We start from the raw sequence: 20,638 nt of genomic DNA, 5'->3' as shown, positions 1-20,638 counted from the left end.
ATTTTTTGGATTACTATCATGACCCGAGAAGAGCTGCTCCCCCCGTTGCTAGATGACGAGGGAGAGGCCGGAGGAGGGAACCGACCCGAGGTAGGGGTCGAGGGCATTCTAGAGTTTCCCCAATTGCACCATTGGCAGATCCAGCAGGGCATCCCATTATTTAGAAGCAGGGCGAGGTGTCCGTAGCAGAGCTTACCCCGGTGGATTTCATGATAGCACCAGGTTTCCAGGAGGTCATGGGACATGTGTTGCGGTTCATGGACTCTATGATTCAGGCTGATTTATTTCTAGCAGACCCAGACACATCTCAAGCAGGAGGGGGACCCCTACTTCTCAGTCTCCTAAGCACGCAGCTACCATATATCAGACTCTGTGTACTCTATTCGCGGGCGGTGCCCAGCCATTTGCAGCAGTGGCACCTGAGCCCAAATCAGCTGCGGACGGCGATCCATAGAAGTTATTGGATAGATGGACTAGGCTAAACCTTCCTATCTTCGGAGGTGGGCGTCATGAGGATGCCCAGGATTTCATTGATAGGTGCAGGGATAGACTGCACAACATGAGGATATTGGAGTCCCATGGAGTGGATTTCATCACCTTCCAGTTAGAGGGCATGGACCATAGATAGTGGAAGTCTTACCTTCTCCGTAGACCGATAAGTTCTCCTATCATGACTTGGGATCCGTTTACACGACTTCTATTGGATGGATATATTCCACCCTCTGAGAGGGAAGAGTTATGATGTTAGTTTAAGTAGCTCGAGCAGGATCAGATATTTCTGACCGACTATGAAGCGATATTTTCTGAGTTCTCTCGCCATGTACTCATTATACTTTCTACGGATGCAGAGAGAGTGCGGAGATTTGTTGCGGGGTTACACCCTGGTATTCGAGCTAGCATTTCCCGAGAGGTTGAGTTGGGGACTGAGTATTAGCTAGTGATGAAGATTTCTTGAAGGATTGAGGGTTACTGTTAAAGGGGTAGAGAGTAGTTACAACCAGACAAGAGGACCCGATTCTCTGGAGAGTTTAGAGGTGCCCCAGCTAGGGGGCAGAGGTTAGTTTAGGAGGGATCAGCCCAGCAGGCCCACATATCCAGTACCACCAATCACCTCCTCGGGGTGCTCCAGCATGACCCTATTTCAGTGTTATGTCAGAGAGTTCGTACCGCCCACCAGTTCATCAGGATTCTTCCGATGCTTATTTCATTGCCATGCCAGAGAGTTCATATCGCCCACCAGCCATTTAGGGTTCCTCTAGTGGGTATTCAAGCCATCAAGGTCAGGTATCGGATCATTAGTCTATAGTACCGAGAGGTTGTTACGAGTGTGTAGATCTGGGTCACATAAAGAGGACCTACCCAGAATTCGGGGCAAGGTAGTACAGCAGGGTCATCAGCCTATGATTGTAGCACTAGCCGCCCGACCACCTAGAGGTGTGGGACAGGATGGTAGGGGCCATCCTAGAGGCAGAGGCTAGGTAAGGGGTGGTCAATCAGCTATTGCTCAGCCAGGTAGAGGCTAGCCAGTTGGCACTCCAGATAGATTCTACGCTTTTCTGGTCAGACCAGATGCAGTAGCCTCAGATATCGTGATCATAGGTATTATTTCTGCCTGCGATAGTGATGCTTCGATATTATTTGATCCAGGATCTACCTCTTTATATGTGTCATCTCTATTTGCTCATTTCTTGGATATTCCTCGTGAGTCTTTTGGGTACTCCTGTCTTTGTGTCCACTCCTATGGGCGATTCTATAGTTGTGGATCGGATCTACCGGTCTTGTGTGGTTACATTCTGTGGTTACAAGACTAAAGTAGACCTTCTGTTACTTGACATGATCGACTTTGAGGTCATTTCGGGCATGGACTGGTTATCTTCGTATCACGCCACTCTTGATTATCATGCCAAGAGTGTTACTTTAGCAATGCCAGAGTTGTCGATATTGGAGTGGAAGGATTCCTCCATTAGTTCATCTAGTCGGGTTATCTCTTTTCTGAAGGCTCAACATTTGGTCGAGAAGGGGTGTTTGGCATATCTGGCCTACGTTCGGGACACCATCGCAGAGTCTCTAATGATTGATTCAGTGCCAGTAGTCCCAGAGTTCGCCGATGCGTTTCCTTCTAACCTTCCAGGCATGCCGCCAGATCGTGACATTGATTATTGTATTGATTTGGCTCCGGGTACCCAGCCTATATCTATCCCACCGTACCGTATGGCTCCAAAAGATTTGAAAGAGTTCAAGAAGCAGCTTGAGGAGTTGTTAGCAAAGGGGTTTGTGAGACCCAGTATATCACCTTGGGGTGCACCAGTGTTATTTAGGAAGAAGAAGGATGAGACTATGCGGATGTGCATTGATTATCTCCAGTTGAACAAAGTCACCATCAAAAAAGTATCGTTGCCTCATATCGATGATTTATTTGACCAGTTGCAGGGTTCTAGGGTATTTTCTAAGATCGACTTGAGATCGGGGTACCACCAGCTAAAGATTCAAGACTCAGATATTTCGAAGACTTCCTGCCGTACTAGATATGGTCATTATGAGTTTCTAGTGATGTACTTCGGCTTGACTAATGTCCCAGGGGCGTTTATGGATTTGATGAACATGATGTTCAGGCCTTATATTGATTATTTTGTTATTATCTTCATTGATGACATCTTGATCTACTCACGTAACCTGGGGGAGCGTGAGCAGCATTTGAGAGTAGTGCTCCAAACATATGAGAGTAGAAATTATATGCTAAGTTCTCCAAGTGTGAGTTTTGTCTTGAGTCAGAAGCATTCTTGGGGCATGTTGTATTAGAAGAGGGTATTAAAGTGGATCCTAAGAAGATTGAGGCAGTTCAGAGTTGGCCACGTCCTACTTGAGTGACTGAGATCAGGAGTTTCCTGTGGTTAGCAGGTTATTACAGCCAATTTGTGCAGGGCTTTTCATCTATTGCATCACCTTTGACTGGATTGACCCAGAAGGGTGCTCCTTTCCATTGGTCCGATGATTGTGAGGCGGGCTTTCTAAATCTCAAGATAGCCTTGACTACAACACATGTTCTAGTATTGCCTTCCGGTTCAGGGATGTATACGGTATATTGCGACACTTCATGCGTTGGCTTAGGTATTGTATTGATGCAGGAAGGGAGAGTTATTGCATATGCTTCACTTCAGTTGAAGATTCATGAGAAGAATTACACTGTGCATGACCTAGAGTTAGCAGCAATTGTTCATGCTCTCAAGATATGGAGGCATTATCTGTATGGGGTGTCATCTGAGGTTTATATTGATCATCGCAGCTTACAGCATTTGTTCAAGCAAAGGGATCTTAATTTGAGGCAGCATAGATGGCTTGAGTAACTGAAGGATTATGACATCACCATTCCTTATCATTCGGAAAGGCAAATGTGGTCGTGGATGCCTTAAGCAGGAAGGCAGAGAGTATGGTTAGCTTGACATTCATTTCAGCGGAGGAGAGGCCACTAGCCTTGGACATTCGGTCCTTGGCTAACAGACTTATGAGGTTGGACATTTCAGAGCCCAGTCGAGTCCTTGCGTGTGTTGTTGCTCAGTCTTTGTTATTGGGTTAAATCAAGGCCCAACAGTTTGATGATCTGCATTTAGCAGTCCTCAGAGAGATGGTATTACAGGGTGGTGCCAAGGAGGTTTCTATTAACGAAGATGGCGTTCTACGACTCTAAGGTCGCCTATGTATTCCTAATGACGATTACTTGAGGTTGAGGATTCTTGAGGAGGCACACAGTTCGTGGTATTCTATTCACTTAGGTGCTACAAAGATGTATCGTGACCTGAGACAATACTATTTGTGGCGACGAATGAAGAAAGACATAGTGGAGTATGTAGCTAGCTAGGTGCTTAAATTGATAGCAGGTCAAGTATGAGCACTAAAGGCCAAGGGGCCTACTTCAGCAGATAACTATACCTAAGTGGAAATGGAAGCGCATTACGATGGACTTCGTAGCTGGGTTGTCGCGAACCTTGCGGAAGTTTGATGCGGTTTGGGTCATTATCGACAAGTTGACCAAGTCTGCACACTTCATTCTAGTTGTGACAACCTATACTTCAGAGAGGTTGGCCCATATTCGGGAGACAATTCGGTTGCACGGTGTACCTGTTTCCATCATATTAAATAGAGGCCCTCAGTTCACTTCACATTTCTGGAGAGCTATTTAGAGTGAGTTGGGGACCCATGTGGAGCTCAAAACAACATTCCATCCTCCGACCAACGGACAGTAAGAGCGGACAGTTCAGATATTAGAGGACATGCTGAGAGCATATGTGTAATGAGCCAAATTTTCGTTCTAAGAATTAGCATTCCGTTTAGCGGCTTAAGACCTCGATAAGGTTCGTAATATGCATCATGACCCGCATGTGTGGTCGAGTTTGATTTTCGTAAGATTCGGAGTTAGATTTAAAGAAAAATAAAATCTTATTTTGAAGCTCAAATGGAAAGAGTTGACCAGAGAGTTTACTTTTGAGAAAACGACCCCAAAATGGAATTTTAATGATGTCAATAGCTTCGTATGGTGATTTCAGACTTAGACGTATGTACGAATTTGGATTTGAAAGTCCATACGACATTCAGTGCATTTTGGCAAAGTAAGAAAGTTGACATGTTATAATTATATGATTTTATATGTGGAAGAGGTCTATTACCATGATGGATACCAATTGGATAAGATAGCAAGTGTACGAGGCATACTATAAGATATATGGGGTCTAAAGAAAGTCCTAAGTCTAAGTCAAGTTGGAAAATTTCATAATAGACTAAAGTTGCAAATATGTACGCACAAGGCCTCACTTTGGACAATAATATATACATATATATAAGGATCTATGTGATGTTCAACCTATCAAATAAATGATATTCAAGTCTAGTTTTTAACGCTTCAAACCGTTCGTCATTTGGACACTCCTACAAGAAGTTATGATCAAATTACCGAAGGCTGGCAGAAACTTGCACTACCGCGGCATCCCATGGGGCGCCCCGTGCGGCGCGCTTGTGGGGAAATCCAGAGAGCAATAGAAAACGTTTTCTAAGCACATTTTTCACAGCCGTGGCGCCCCACGCAGTGCGGCTGTACAAAAAATGGGTTTTTCTAACCCGACCCCTATTTAATTTAACTCGTTTAGGGTTCATATTTTTGGGTAATTTCTGGTGTTTTAGAGAGAGGGGAAAGTGCTTCTAGAGAGAGAAAGAAGCATAAGTGTTTTGGTTCATCAAAATCTTGTCCAAACCTTGAAATCCCTCAAGTTCTTCATCAAAGAGGTAAGAATTTCATTTTCCCCAATTCTTCAATTTCGAAATCTAACTAGAAATGAGTAATTATTAAGATGGTTCATGGATGTTCGAAATCTAACTAGAAATGAGTAATTATTAAGATGGTTCATGGATGTTTGAGTATTAGTTATACATGCTTGTAACAATAAGGTTATGGGAAGATTGTTGAGTTCAAATAGGTAAAGATTGGGTTAAAAATGGTAGAAATCTTCAAACTTTAATTGAGGATTTGAAAGGCAATCCGATGTCAGAATTCGATAATTTTTGTATGGTTGAACTCGTATCGGAACGAGTATTCAGATTTCGTAAATTTTCGGTATTCACGACGTGGGTCCTACTGTTGAATTTTAAAATAAATTTCGGATTTTATCTGGAATATTAGTAATTTCATATGGAATTAATTCATACAATTTATATTGAGTATATTGAATTATTATGACTAGATTTGAAGCTTCAGACGAATTCGCAAGGCAAAGGCTTGTTGGAATTTTGAATTGGTTGCAAAAAGAGGTAAGTATTTGGTCTAACCTTAGCTTGAGGGATTAGGAGTTGTGTCGTATTTGTTATGTGTTATTTGTTGAGTACGACGTATAGGCATGGTGACGAGTATCTATACGTTGGTGTCAAGCATGCCTGTGAGTCTTATACTTTAATTAATGTGACTCGGTTTCATATTGTATATGCTCTATATGATAATTTCTATTGAGGAATATGAGTTGTGGAAGTATTATTAAATTGTTGAACATTGAAGAGCATTGGCTCAAATTGAGAATTGAATTGTTGAACATTGTAGAGCATTGGCTCTAGTTAAGAATAGAATTGTTGAACATTATAGAGCTTTGGCTCAAGTTGAGAATTGAATTGATGAACATTGTAGAGCATTGGCTCAAGTTGTGAATTGAGTTGTAAAGTAAACGTGAAAGAAGAAAGGAAAGAGAGAATCATGATATTGTCTCCCTTGCCGGGATTTTATTTTGATGTTATAGATTCCCTTACCCTATTTGTCTTGTGTTTGTTGCTTGGGTGAGGAAGAGTGTAAAGCACAAAGGATGATGACGTGTATTATTTTGGTGAGAGAGTGTTAAAACATGAAGGGTGATGTCGTGCACTTTCTGATCACTGTGTTTACTTGTTATTATCAAGTGTATTAACTGTTTAGATCCCTTTATTGTTTTGATCCTTTGTGTTGGAATCTATAGTGTTTACAATACCTCGCCTTAGAGTTTTTTATACGTTCAATACTTCAAATTTCAACAATTGTTACATTTTTAACTCAATTAATTTCTCAACTAAATTTTCCTTAAACCGTTTAAGGTTGTACTTTACTTAAAAAGGAATTTCTACTATGTTTTGACTTATTGATTTCTCGTATTAAAGGTAATGATTCATTCGATATTGTACTTTAATTGAAAAGGGTATTTCCTTTATCAAATGATTTCTAAAAATAACTTCATCTTTTCTTGTTGATTTCCCAATTGGGTTGGAAGTTGTACTCTACTTTATGTTAAGTGAATGAGGCTCCTTGAACATTCTTAATGGTATTAGCTTATGGAATATATGAACTGAGTAACATGAGAATATTGTTGTGCAATGTGAGACAGAAATATGTGGGCACAAGGTGTCGGGGAAAATATTATGGTTTTATTTAATGGCACATAAGTTATCCGTGCGGTTGTGATATAAATATGGGCACGAGGTGCCGTGAAAATAAGAAAGTGGGCTGAGACCTATATTATTTATGATTATGAAATGAGAGGTCACAAGGTGACCTTTACTCGAAAAAATTATATTCAAAAGATACTTATTTGAAAGATATTTATTTGAAGAAAATATATTCAAAATATATTTATTAAAAAACATATTGTCTTAGAGACTATTACTTGAAGGATTTATTGGCGAAAGATTTATATTTGAAGGACTTGATTAATTGATTGCACTTGTATTTATTATTTGTTGAGAAATGTTTATGGTGTTCTTGTTGCCTGCGTTTTATATCACCGGCTGATCATTGTTGCCATCATTGTTATATGCTTCCTATTATTTTTGTACGCTATATTGCACAGGTTTTTTTTGTAGTCTGGTCCTAGCCTCGTCACTACTTCGCCGAGGTTAGGCTAGGCACTTACCAGCACATGGGGTTAGTTGTGCTGATACTACACTTCTGTACATTTTTCGTGTACAAATCCAGGTATTTGATCAATAGTAGATGTTCGTTGCGGTGGAGACTCAAGGTAAACTCTGCAGCATTTGCGGTCCTCAGATTCACCTTCAGTTGTACTTATTTACATATGTTCCTTTTATTCGGAACAATGATGTATTTATTTTGTGTAACTACTCTTAGAAAAGCTTATGACTTGTACTACCGGTTTTGGAAATTGTAAATTATTTAGAGAAATTTCTTTTGAAGTTAATAAATATCAATGTTATTTCAGTTAATGTTAGGCTTACCTAGTTTAGAGACTAGGTGCCATCATAGCTTATTCGGAGGGATTTTTGGGTCATGATAAGTTGGTATCAAAGCTCTAGGTTCATAGGTGCTACAGGTCATAAACGAGTTTAGTAGAGTCTTGTGGATTAGTACGGAGATGTCTGTACTTATCTTAGAGAGGCTATATAACTAGTAGGAAAAAAAATTCCACTTCATCCATTCCTTATCGTGCAACATTTATTCAGCTTGAAGCATATATCTTATGTTCTTTTGCATCCACTCATGTATGGAATTGCGCACTACGCCAATGGTTTGTGATACCGTAAAAAGGGTTATAAGATAGCTAGGGTTGCTCAACCATTGTTACCACGTGTCATTCAGAATCGAGGATAAGGAAGTGTAGAGAGATCTTTCAGTTGTGCGCATGGGGGTGCATCAGATTCTGACATCTGGTTGATAAGTAAAATCATAAGAAGGTTTAATTGGTTGCCTAATCATCACAGATGGATGTAGATCTAAAAATGGTTGGTCGTATTAGAGACTACGTGTTTCGTATGGGATTTCTATTTAGCGAATAGTATTTACTAGCAAGCCGAGTCACTAGAGGAAGTGAGATTAATTGTCATGAGGATGACAAGTTCCAAGTAAATGGCTTGAGGTGTCTTATGACTGGTATCGTACGAGCGGTAAAGGTTAGTATTGTGGATCATCGGGAATGTTTCTTATGATTTCGCACCAAGTGAGGGAAGTCCACTATCAACGATCAGATTGCGGGGTCATGTGTTATACCAATTTTGGCCTGAGATGTATTTATGTAGTATTGAAAGGTTTTCTAAAACTTGTATATGATCAAGAGCTAAGATTTGAACGGGATGATGATGAGACTTGAGATATTCCCGCATCCTTAATAATTCTACATTTCAGTATCAGCGGAATCATGGAAACATATTCAGTATACTCGTAGTGCTTTAGTTAATCACAACACTCGTGTGGGGCAGTCATCTTTTAATGTACCAGTGGCATGGAATTTCCTGCAATGGTTATTTAAGTTATCCGGTACAAAATCAGTATAAGCAGCCAAACCTTCGAAGGGATTGTTATGAATGTGGGGTACTAGGCACATCATGAGAAAATTATTCTAGACTTGAGAGAGACATATTTCGTCAAAGCACTCAGGCTACGTGCCCCATTTCAGTTACTACTCCACTTACATGACCAACCATAGGTAGGGGTCAGGATGTTAGAGGTGAAGACCCAGTCCGTTGATATATTTTCTATGGTATGGCTGAGGTTGCAACACCAGACGGTATCCTTATAAGTACGGTCTCGAATTATTATAAAGTTAAACTTTCCTTAACTTGATTCGGTTTTGAGTATCGAGGAAAGTTCTCCTATTGTGCTCCACTTAGGAGTGAGCTTCGTAATTCTTAAATCTACATATGTGAAAACTCCTATTGGGAGATAGCTTCATTTATCATTATGTGATGTGATTTTTGTTAAATGGAAAATATTTAAAAGAAGAAAATGGAATATTTTGATTGGCACGATTTGTATATTACTGGTGATTCAGAACCGAGGATATGATCCTCGCGTTTTAATATGATTTGATATGTTTAAATTGGGGAACAAGCTGTGGTAGATGTTATATAAGGACGAGGTCCTTGTGGTGAAAGAAAAAAAAATATGTGTTTAAATGCTCCCTTTATAAAATTAAAATTTGTGCTATAGCACTTGTAGGGAGTCATGCCTATTAGGCTTATTTGAAAATTCTTGTATGTATATCTCTGTGCAAAATTTGCCAAAATTGTATTATAAATATTGAGTTTTAGCCTACGAGGTGAGAGCCCAGGTGGCGTTAAATTGTGACTCGTTAATTCGGGTAAGTAATTATAAGATCTTCATGCCTTGTTGTTAGTAAACTGGAGGTTTGAAACAAAATTTTGTTAACATGAGGTTAATTAGCGATGTTGTAATCGAGAATCGATACAACTATTAAAACCAGAGATGTGGTTAAGGTCATACATATGATGTGTTTCATATCGAAATATCTTTATGATAGTGTTACACTTGTAATGCAGAGATTGGTGTTATTGATAAATACATTGTGGTGATTTGTTGAGTTATGGATGTGTTGTTAGGAGTTGTTTTGATGTTACTCTAGCAGGTGGATAGGCCCAATTACAGGGGAGTCTTTGCCGAAATTTTTGAAAAATTTGGGAGTTAGAAAATTTGGGACATTAAGATGTGCGAAGAAAAAAAATAAGTTACGTTATGTGGTTGAGAGCGGACTCTACTTCTTATTTGATGATGAATGACCCTAAGTAGGGGAGGATGTAACAACCGTTAAGCGCTATTAAAAAGTTGATGCGTGCGTAGGCGCGAGTTGCTATAGTCAGGTGAGACTAATAACGTACAATGATGTGAAAATCGGACCTTTTGAAAATGTTTGGAGTATAAGAAATTTGGTCTTAAAGTTTACAAATAAAGATAAAAGAAATAATCTCAATTGAGGTACTGTAGTCGGACTTATGTTGAATGCGGTAGCGTGGAATCAACTGTGAGTATATGTGTAAAAGTAAAATTATCAATTTGGTAACCTCAGAATAATCTTAGTACATTCGAGGATGAACATTTGTTTAACAGGTGAAGAATGTAATGACCCGAATTTTCGTTCTAAGAATTAGCATTTCGTTCAGTGGCTTAAGACCTCGAGAAGGTTCGTAATATGCATCATGACCTGCATGTGTGGTCGAGTTTGGTTTTCGTAAGATTCGGAGTTAAATTTAAAGAAAAACAAAATCTTATTTTGATGCTCAAATGGAAAGAGTTGACCGGAGAGTTGACTTTTGAACAAACGACCCCAAAATGGAATTTTAATGATGTCAATAGCTTCATATGGTTATTTTGGATTTAGACATGTGTCCGAATTCGGATTTGGAAGTCCATAAGACAATTCAGCGCATTTTGGCGAAGTAAGAAAGTTGACATGTTCTAATTATATGATTTTATATGTGGAAGAGGTTTATTACCATGATGGATACCAATTGGATATGATAGCAAGTGTATGAGGCATACTATAAGATATATGGGGTCTAAAGAAAGTCCTAAGTCTAAGCCAAGTTGGAAAATTTCATAATAGACTAAAGTTGCAAATAAGTACGCACAAGACCTACCTTTAGACTATCATATCTACATATATATAAGAATCTATGTGATGGACAACTTATCAAATGAATGATATTCAATTCTAGTTTCTAACGCTTCAAACCGTTCGTCATTTGGACACTCCTACAAGAAGTTATGATCAAATTATCGAAGGCTGGCAGAAACTTGCACTACCGCGGAGTCCCATGCGGCGCCCCGTGCGGCGCGCCTGTGGGGAAATCTAGAGAGCATTAGAAAACGTTTTCTGACCACATTTTTCACAGCCGCGGCGCTCCACGCGACGCGGCTGTACAAAAAGTTTTTCTGACCCGACCCCTATTTCATTTAACTCATTTAGGTTTCATATTTTTGGGTATTTTTTGGTGTTTTAGAGAGAGGGGAGAGCGTTTCTAGAGATAGTAAGAAGCATAAGTGTTTTGCTTCATTAAAATCTTGTCCAAACCTTGAAATCCCTCAAGTTCTTCATCAAAGAGGTAAGAATTTCATTTTTCCCAATTCTTCAATTTCGAAATCTAACTAGAAATGAGTAATTAGTAAGATGATTCATGGATGTTTGAGTATTAGTTATACATGCTTGTAACAATAAGGTTATGGAAAGATTGTTGAGTTCAAATAGGTAAAGATTCGGTTAAAAATGGTAGAAATCTTCAAAATTTTAATTGAGGATTTGAAAGACAATCCGATGTTCGATTTCGATAATTGTTGTATGGTTGAACTCGTATCAGAACGAATATTCGAACTTCATAAGTTTTTGCGGGATTCACGATGTAGGTCCCACTGTTGAATTTTAAAATAAATTTCGGATTTTATATGGAATATTAGTAATTTCATACGGAATTAATTCATACGATTTATATTGAGTATATTGAATTATTATGACTAGATTTGAATCTTCAGAAGAATTCGCGAGGCAAAGGCTTGTTGGAATTTTGAATTGGTTGCAAAGCGAGGTATGTGTTTGGTCTAACCTTAGATTGAGTGTGTCGTATTTGTTATGTGTTATTTGTTAAGTACGACGTATAGGCATGGTGACGAGTATCTATACGTTGGTGTCAAGCATGCTCGTGAGTCTTATACTTTGATTAATGTGACTCCGTTTCGTATTGTATATGCTCTATATGATAATTTCTATTGAGGAATATGACTTGTGGAAGTATTATTAAATTGTTGAACATTGTAGAGCATTGGCTCAAGTTGAGAATTGAATCATTGAACATTGTAGAGCATTGGCTCTAGTTAAGAATAGAATTGTTGACATTATAGATCATTAGCTCAAGTTGAGAATTGAATTGTTGAACATTGTAGAGCATTGGCTCAAGTTGTGAATTGAGTTGTGAAGTAAACATGAAAGAAGAAAGGAGAGAGAAAATCATGATATTGTCTCCCTTGCCGGGATTTTATTGTGATTTCATTTATTTCCTTGCCCTTATTTCTTGTGATTGTTCTTTTGGTGAGGAAGAGCGTTAAAGCACGAAAGGTGATGTCATGTATGATTTTGTGAGAAAGAGTGTAAAGCACGAAGGGTGATGCCGTGCCGCACGATGTACAATTTCGTGCCGATTATATTGATTTTATGGTGAGAATGAGAGTAAAAGTACGAAGGGTGATACCGTACAGTGTATATTAATTTTTATGGTGAGGACGATAGTAAAAGCACGAAGGGCGATGTCGTGCACTTGTCCTTGATTTTTCCTGATTCTACTTGAGTTATGTTGTCCTTTACGTTTATTTACTGATTTTTTGTTGTTACTTGATTTTATTTCGATGTTATAGATTCTCTTACCCTATTTGCTTTGTGTTTGTTGCTTGTGGGAGGAAGAGTGTAAAGCACGAATGGTGATGTCGTGTATTGTTTTGGTGAGAGAGTGTTAAAGCACGAAAGGTGATGCTGTGTATAATATTTTGGTGAGAGAGTGTTATTAACAAATCAAGTGTATTAACTGTTTAGATCCCTTTTACTGTTGTGATCCTTTGTGTTGGAATCTATAGTGTTTACAATACCTCGCCTTAGTATTTTTTTTATACGTTCAATCCTTCAAATTTCAACAATTGTTACATTTTTAACTCAATTAATTTCTCAACTAAATTTTCCTTAAACCGTTTAAGGTTGTACTTTATTTAAAAAGGAATTTCTACTATGTTTTGACTTATTGATTTCTCGTATTAAAGGTAATGATTCATTCGATATTGTACTTTAATTGAAAAGGGTATTTCCTTTACCAAATGATTTCTAAAAATAACTTCATCTTTTCTTGTTGATTTCATAATTGGGTTGGAAGTTGTACTCTACTTTATGTTAAGTGAATGAGGCTCCTTGAACATTCTTATTTGTATTAGCTTATGGAACCTATGAACTGAGTAACATGAGAATATTGTTGTGCAATGTGAGAGATATGTGGGCACAAGGTGCCGAGGAAAATATTATGGTTTTATTTAATGGCACGTGAGTTGTCCGTGCGCTTGTGATATAAATATGGGCACGAGGTGCCGTAAAAATATGAAAGTGGGTTGAGACCTATATTATTTATGATATGAAATGAGGCATCACAAGATGACCTTTACTCGATAGAATTATATTCGAAAGATATTTATTTGAAGAAAATATATTCGAAATATATTTATTGAAAAACATATTGTCTTAGAGATTATTACTTAAAGGATTTATAGGCGATAGATTTATATTTGAAGGACTTGATTAATTGATTGGACTTGTATTTATTATTTGTTGAGAAACATTTATGGTGATCTTGTTGCCTGTTTTTTATATCACTGGTTGATCATTGTTGTCATCATTGTTATCTGCTTCCTATTATTTTTGTATGCTATATTGCACAGGTTTATTTGGTAGTCTGGTCCTAGCCTCGTTACTACTTCACCAAAGTTAGGCTAGGCACTTACCAGCACATGGGGTTGGATTGTGTTGATACTACACTTCTGTACATTTTCGTGTATAGATCTAGGTATTTGATCGAGAGTAGATGTTCGTTGTGGTGGAGACTCAAGGTAAACCTGCTGCAGCGTTCGTGGTCCTCGGAGTCACCTTCAATTGTACTTATTTCCATATGTTCCTTTTGTTCGGAACAGTGATGTATTTATTTTGTATAACTACTCATAGAAAAGCTTATCACTTGTACTACCGGTTTTGAGAATTGTAAATTGTTTAGAGAAATTTCATTTGAAGTTAATAAATATCAATGTTATTTCAGTTAATGTTAGGCTTACCTAGTTTAGAGACTAGGTTCCATCACGGCTCCTTCGGAGGGATTTTTGGGTTATGACAATGTGTGATTGACTTTGGAGGGCAGTGGGATCAGTTCTTCCCTTTGGCCGAGTTTGCTTACAATAACAATTATTAGTCGAGCATCGAGATAGCTCCATTTGAGGCTTTATATGGTCGGCGATGTCGTTCTCCTATCGGGTGGTTTGAGCATGGAGAGGTAAAGTTGTACGGTACTGACTTGGTAAAATATTCCTTGGAAAAGATAGAGTTGATCCAGAAAAGACTTCGCACAACACAGTCCAGATAGAAGAGTTATGCGGATCAGAAGGCGCGAGATGTATCATTCATGGTCGGCGAGAAGGTTCTCTTGAAAGTATAACGACCCGAACCGTTGTTTCCTGTATTTTTGTCCCGTATTCCCCTTTAAATGCTTATTCATGTTTCAATATGTGTACTTGATGAATTTGAGTTAATTCGGATCGAGTTTGGTATGAAATGAGACAATTAGTCTCTTTAAGGAAGAATTAGTTTGGAAAAGTCAACCGGACGTTGACTTGTAAGTTAGAGGGCTCGGAATTGAATTCCGATGATTTAGTTAGTTTCGGGTGATGATTTAAGGCCTAGGAGCACAACCGGAATTAATTTTGGAGGTCCGGTGAAGAAATTAGCTCATTTTGGCGAAGTTAGTATTTTGGCGATTTCCGGTTGATAGGTGAAATTTTGATCCGACAGTCGGAATGGAATTCCGAAAATTTCTGTAGCTTCGTTATGTCATTTTGGACTTGTGTGCAAAATTTGAAGTCAATCGGACGTGATTTGATAGGTTTCGGCATCGGAAATAGAAGTTGGAAATTCTAAAATTCATAAAACTTGGATTGGAGGTTGATTCATGATTTTGCATTGTTTGATGTGATTTGAGGCCTCGAGCCAGTCCGTAATATATTTTGGGACTGGTTGGTATTATTGGTCGGGGTCCCGGGGGCCTCAGGTGTGTTTCGGATGCCCAACGGGTCATTTCTGGAAGATTTTTGTCGTTTTGAGCATAAATGTAATGATCTAAAGGTTCATTTTAGTTCTAGAGATCCAAATTTGATTTCGAGACTTCCATAATTTAAATCATGAATTACAGGACTGATCTGAAAATTTTGGTTTAATTTCATCAAGTTGCGATTGGGTTTTTGACGTGAAATGTGAGTTAATTGTTTAACGAGCGAAATGGGTATTAAACTGGGCAAACGAGCTCCGAATTGAGTTTCGATTGAAGGGTTGTTTTCGTATTATTATTTGTGACTCATAGGAACAAGAATCGTCTAATTCCGAGTTTGTATGATGGAGTTAGAGCCATTTTAGTGAAACATAGTTGTGCTGCAAATTTCTTAAAAGCTGCTGTATTTTCTGCAGCAGTGAACAGTACTCACGCGTGAACAGTAACCGCGCGGGTGAATAGTGAACAGTGACCCCATGCGCATGCACAGTGCCCCGCGTGAACAGTACCGAAAATTTCTGGACAGATTTAATGTCCAGCAGTCCGAGTTTGGTCATTTTTTTTGACTTCCAAGCTCGGATTTTGGGCGATTTTTAGCAAGAAATCTTGGGAAATCTTGAGGTAAGTCACTTGTGATTATTTCTACTCCATAATATTGAATTATCATCGAATAATCCGACTAGATTACATGTTTTTGAGGAGTAAATTGAAGATTTAGGCCTAGGGATTTGAAAATAAGATTTGAAGATTTGAGGGGCCATTTGAACTCCGATTTTGGTAAATTTTATATGTACGGACTTGAGGCGAGACTAGGAATCCGGTGATGTGACTTTCGTATTTTTTCGAGAAGTGGGCCCGGGGCTCGGGTTTTGCGAATTTCGTGAATTTCGATATTTTTCGAGTCTTTTCGATTGGGTTATATTCTCTTAGCCTATTGTAATGTATTCATTGTGGTTTTGACCAGATTCGACGCGCAAAGAGGTAAATTCGAGAGGCAATGGCATAGCGGAGTAAACGTTGGACCATCTTGAAGTGAGTAATGATTTTAAATGATGCACTAAGGGTTTGAAACCCCGAATTGCACAACATACTGCTATGTTGAGATGAGACACGTGTTGTATGACGAGCGCAGGGTCATTTACTATTGGGGATTGTGACTTGGTTCATCCCAGTTGATATTTTTACCGCGTAATTGATAAAGATTGATTATTTTTCACTATGATTGGGCTTATTGCCATATTTGGGCTTCGTGCCAATTATCTGAAATCTTTTGTGAATTTACATCACTATTTTCCTCACGAATTGAAATATTATTTGAACTCAGTCCAATTGAATTATATTATTTTGTGAACTCAGCTACATTTATACTCAACTCGAGATTTAATGATATTTATAATGCTGTTGAGCTGAGCACTATTGTTTTACTGATGCCCAAGAGGCTTATGATTATTTTCTGGACTGATTGAGGCCGAGGGCCATACGTGAGGATATGTTGAGTGATGTGAGGAGGCTTTCAGGCCTCGAGTGTTATATGAGGAGGCTTTCAGGCCTCGTGTGTGATGTGTGAAGGCTTTCAGGCCTATTGATATTGCGTTTGGGCTGTAGGAGCCCCTCCGGAGTCTGTACACACCCCCAGTGAGCGCAGGGTACCCAGGTGAGTTGGGAGTGGGCCCGAGAGGCCGTTGCTTGTGTGTGGTGAGTTGGGAGTGAGCCCGAGGGGCTGATGTTGTGTGCTGGTGAGTTGGGAGTGAGCCCGAGGGGCTGATACTATACTGAGATTTACATATTGAGCCCGAGGGGCAAGCTTTTGATTTATCCTTACTGTGGAAATTATTTGTCTTTACTGTTTTAAAAGAAGAATTATCTGATACTCACTATTTTACTGTATAACTGATTTTACTGCTTGGGATAGCGCTATATTGTGCCGTTATGAGATTTCATGTTTTCAGTCGTTATTTATTTTTATTACTCACTGGGTCGGAGTACTCACATTACTCCTTGCACCATGTGTGCAGATATAGGCAGAGCTGAGTTTGCTCCTGAGCGCTGATTCTTTCCACACCAGGCGGTGACTAGGAGTAACGAGGTAGCTGTTGACGTCCGCAGCCCCGTTTTCTCCCTTATCTTTGTTATTTATGATAATTCCAGACTTTGTAAAATATTAGTAAACTCTGTAGTAGCTCATGACTTGTGACACCCCGATTTCGGGCTGAGTTGGGAGGGTTTTCCTTGTTCTATCACGTTTATTTCGCATTTAAGATTATATTGCCCATGATTTAGACTTATTCCTGCTAAGTAATTATAAAGAGATGTATTGTTTTGTTGATTGGCTGGCCTTTTCCTCACGAGAGGCGCCATCACGACCGGGTTGGGATTTTGGGTCGTGACAGAAAGTCTCATCGATGAAGGGTATTATGAGATTCGGGAAGAAAGGCAAGTTGATCCCAAGGTTTATAGGCCCATTTGAGGTGTTGAGGCGGGTTGGGGAGGTTGCTTATAAGCTTGCTCTACCTCCCAGCCTATCAAGGGTTCATCCTGTTTTTCATGTGTCTATGCTTCGGAAGTATCACGCCGACTTGTCTCATGTGTTAGACTTCAGTACTATTCATCTAGATGAGAGCTTGGGTTATGAGGAGGAGCCAGTTGCCATTGTTGACAGACAGGATCGCCAGTTGAGATCCAAGAGGATTTTTGCGGTAAAGGTCCAATGGAGGGGCCAACCAGTCGAGGAGGCGACCTGGGAATCTGAGGAGGACATGCGGAACAGATATCCATGCTTATTTAGCACCTCAGATATGAATCTAAACCCGTTCGAGGATGAACCTTTGTTTAAGAGATGGAGAATGTAACGACCCGACTGGTCATTTTACTTTCTAGAACCCCGTTTCCCTAAACAAGACTTTCTGTACTTGCTTTTGCGGACTTATGACTTGAGGGGATGGATGGTTTGGGATTTGGAAGAGTTTGGATTGAAGTCGGAACACTTGGTTCCTTAGGTTGGCTTAAAAGGCCAAGTTTGACTCCGGTCAAAATTTTGAGTGAACGACCTCGAAATCAAAATTTGACGGTTCCAATAGGTTTGTATGATGATTTCGGACTTGGGAGCAAATTCTGATTGAGTTTTGGATGATCTAGGAGCGTTTTGGTGCATAAGAGTGAAAGTTAGTTCTTGAAGGTTTTTGGAAGTTCTTTAAATTTATTTTAGAGTGGGATTTGATGATATTGAGTCCAAACGGAATTTCGAGATCGGGAATAGTTCCACAATGTCATTTAAGACTTGCATGCAAAATTTGGTGTCAATCCGAGTAGTATAAGTGTGTTTCGTCACATTAGAAGTAAATTGAAGAACGTGAAGTTCATAAGTTTGAATCAATTGGTTTTAGGGTATGATTCCTAGTTTTAATGTTGTTTCTGGTGTTTCGAGTATTCGAGTCCGTTTTATCATTCTAAACTTGTCGATATGTTCGGGCGGGGGCCCCGAGCGTCAATTGGACGAGACTAGGGATTAGTTGAATATATGAGAAGGAGATGAAGCTCCAGGCTTCTATCATAACTGCACCTTCGGTTGGCCAGCGTAGGTGTGAGACCACAGAAGCGGCTAAGCCATCACACATGCGGCCATGGGTGGCCAGCCCAGGAACCACAAAACTGGCCCTCTCTCCGTAGAAGCGTAACCCAGAAGCGGTTGGCTTTCCGCTAAAGTGGCCCAACCGGCCCATTGGAGTTTCGCAGAAGCGGACCCTTTTCCGCAGATGCGGTAGGCACAGGTGCGGCCCAGGACCACATATGCGGAAATCACTGAAGGCAGTGACCTTCATTTGTTGCGGGAGTTAAACATTTTGGGCTCATTTTTAGTCCATAGTTGGGCGATTTTAGAGCTCTTGAGAGGGGGGTTTCACCAAGCCTTTGAAGGTAAGTAATTCCTACTACATGTGAGTTAAATACTTAAATTTTGGGTAGATTAACATGTAAAGATTAGTGAAATCATGGGATTAGAGTAAAACTTAGGTTTTTGATAAAAACAAGATTTAACCACGAAATTCGTTATGGACTGAAGTAAAAATCATATATTCTTGATCCTTAGGTTATGGATAACAACTCTCTTTGAAAATTTTCGGAATCCGGGCATGTGGGGCTGGGGATGAATTACTTTAATAGTTAGAATATGAACTCTTGAGCATGTATTGACTAGTTCTAACCTCATTTGAATAGTTTTGGATCATTTTGCTCCGATTTGAGAGTTTGAGTGCATTCTTGAATTTGGAATTAAGCTTTGGGCAAGGTAAGTCTCTTTTCTAACCTTCTAAGAGGGAAATTTCCCCATAGGTGAACTTAATTAATATGCGATTAATTGTGGGGGCTACGTACGCATGAAGTGACGAGAGTCCGTACGTAACTACTATTTCTATTATTGTCCAGGTAGTTCTAGGTATACACCATGCTTTGTGGACACTATTATTTGATCATATGTGCTAATTGCAAGAAATTAATTAAGTTGAAGAAAATCTAAGGATTTAAAAGCTTCAAGAAAATTGTTTTCAGTTTTGAAAAAGAATCGAAGAAGTGTTGTGTTTTAAATGGTAAAATTTACGTTTGACAGCGTCGCACGGATGATTTACGAGCGGGGTTATACTTTTACCATGTCGCATGTATGATTTGCGAGCGGGGTAAATAGATGCATCTTTAGTTCGCGTCGTTCGACCCTCGGCAATGCACATTTTACTTTTATGTTGGATCGGGCCGAATGTCCTCGATGGTAATTGTGTGTGATAATAGAATGGGAACTCTTTGTAGTTGTATGCTTCATTTTTTGATATGCCACTTGTTTTAAATAATGAAAGTGTCTTGCCTTCAAAAATATGATGGAGGAAATTCCTCTGTTATTGTTCTAGTTTAAGCTTGACTGTTATCTACATACATTATGCTTTAAGAATTGGAACTTCACATTATTATATTGTTGGCCCTAGTAAGTGTTGAAGTCGAATCCTTGTCACTACTTCTGCGAGGTTAGACTAAATACTTACTAGGTACATATTTTTATGTACTCACGCTATACTTCTGTACTTGATTGTGTATGCTTTGAGGCATGTGCATCTAGTCATTAGTCTGGCGCGTAGAGTGGACTCCTCAGCTTGAGACTTCCGGTGAGCTGCCCTTTTGAGCCGTTCTGCAGCAGCTGGAGTCTTTCTATGTCTTTATTTTTCCTGTCTATTTCCTTTCCAATAGTATGGTTTTGTATATTCTACTAGATTGTCCACATACTTGTGACACTAGGTCTTGGCACACACATTGGTAGACTTTTATTTTTTTGGATTACTATCATGATATAAGTTCGTCATTATTACTTTCCTCTAATTATGCTTAAGCTTAAAACTCCTAACTTTTTTAACAATAGGGAAAAGTTTTCACGTACTAATTATTTAAATGAAGATTTACTAGTTGATTAGTGTTGGCTAGTTTAACAACGGTGTTTGGTGGCATCACGGCCTAATGTGGAATTTGGGTCGTAATAAGGTTCTGGGATAATTATGGGATATTCAACATTGAAATTGAA

At 39.2% G+C, this 20,638-nt stretch overlaps 1 protein-coding gene across 1 annotated transcript; it reads left to right on the top strand.

Moving 5' to 3' along the window:
- Positions 1-1,740: 1,740 nt before the first annotated feature.
- LOC138876394 (uncharacterized) lies at positions 1,741-3,344 on the top strand. Its single transcript, XM_070155308.1, has 3 exons — positions 1,741-2,439; positions 2,922-3,077; positions 3,126-3,344. The coding sequence occupies exons 1-3, from the start codon at positions 1,741-1,743 to the stop codon at positions 3,342-3,344; spliced, it is 1,074 nt and encodes a 357-aa protein (XP_070011409.1).
- The last annotated feature ends 17,294 nt before the right edge of the window (positions 3,345-20,638 follow it).

Source organism: Nicotiana sylvestris, chromosome 8, assembly GCF_000393655.2.
Source record: "Nicotiana sylvestris chromosome 8, ASM39365v2, whole genome shotgun sequence".
NCBI classification, from domain to species: Eukaryota; Viridiplantae; Streptophyta; class Magnoliopsida; order Solanales; family Solanaceae; genus Nicotiana; species Nicotiana sylvestris.
This window is presented reverse-complemented; position numbering and strand designations above follow the sequence as displayed.

Coding starts and splice junctions, on each gene's coding strand:
- LOC138876394 (XM_070155308.1), top strand. CDS start 1,741: ATGGGCGATTCTATAGTTGTGGATCGGATCTACCGGTCTTGTGTGGTT. Junction 2,440..2,921: donor ACCAGTTGCAGGGTTCTAGG/GTATTTTCTAAG, acceptor CAATTTGTGCAG/GGCTTTTCATCTATTGCATC. Junction 3,078..3,125: donor CCGGTTCAGGGATGTATACG/GTATATTGCGAC, acceptor GTATTGATGCAG/GAAGGGAGAGTTATTGCATA.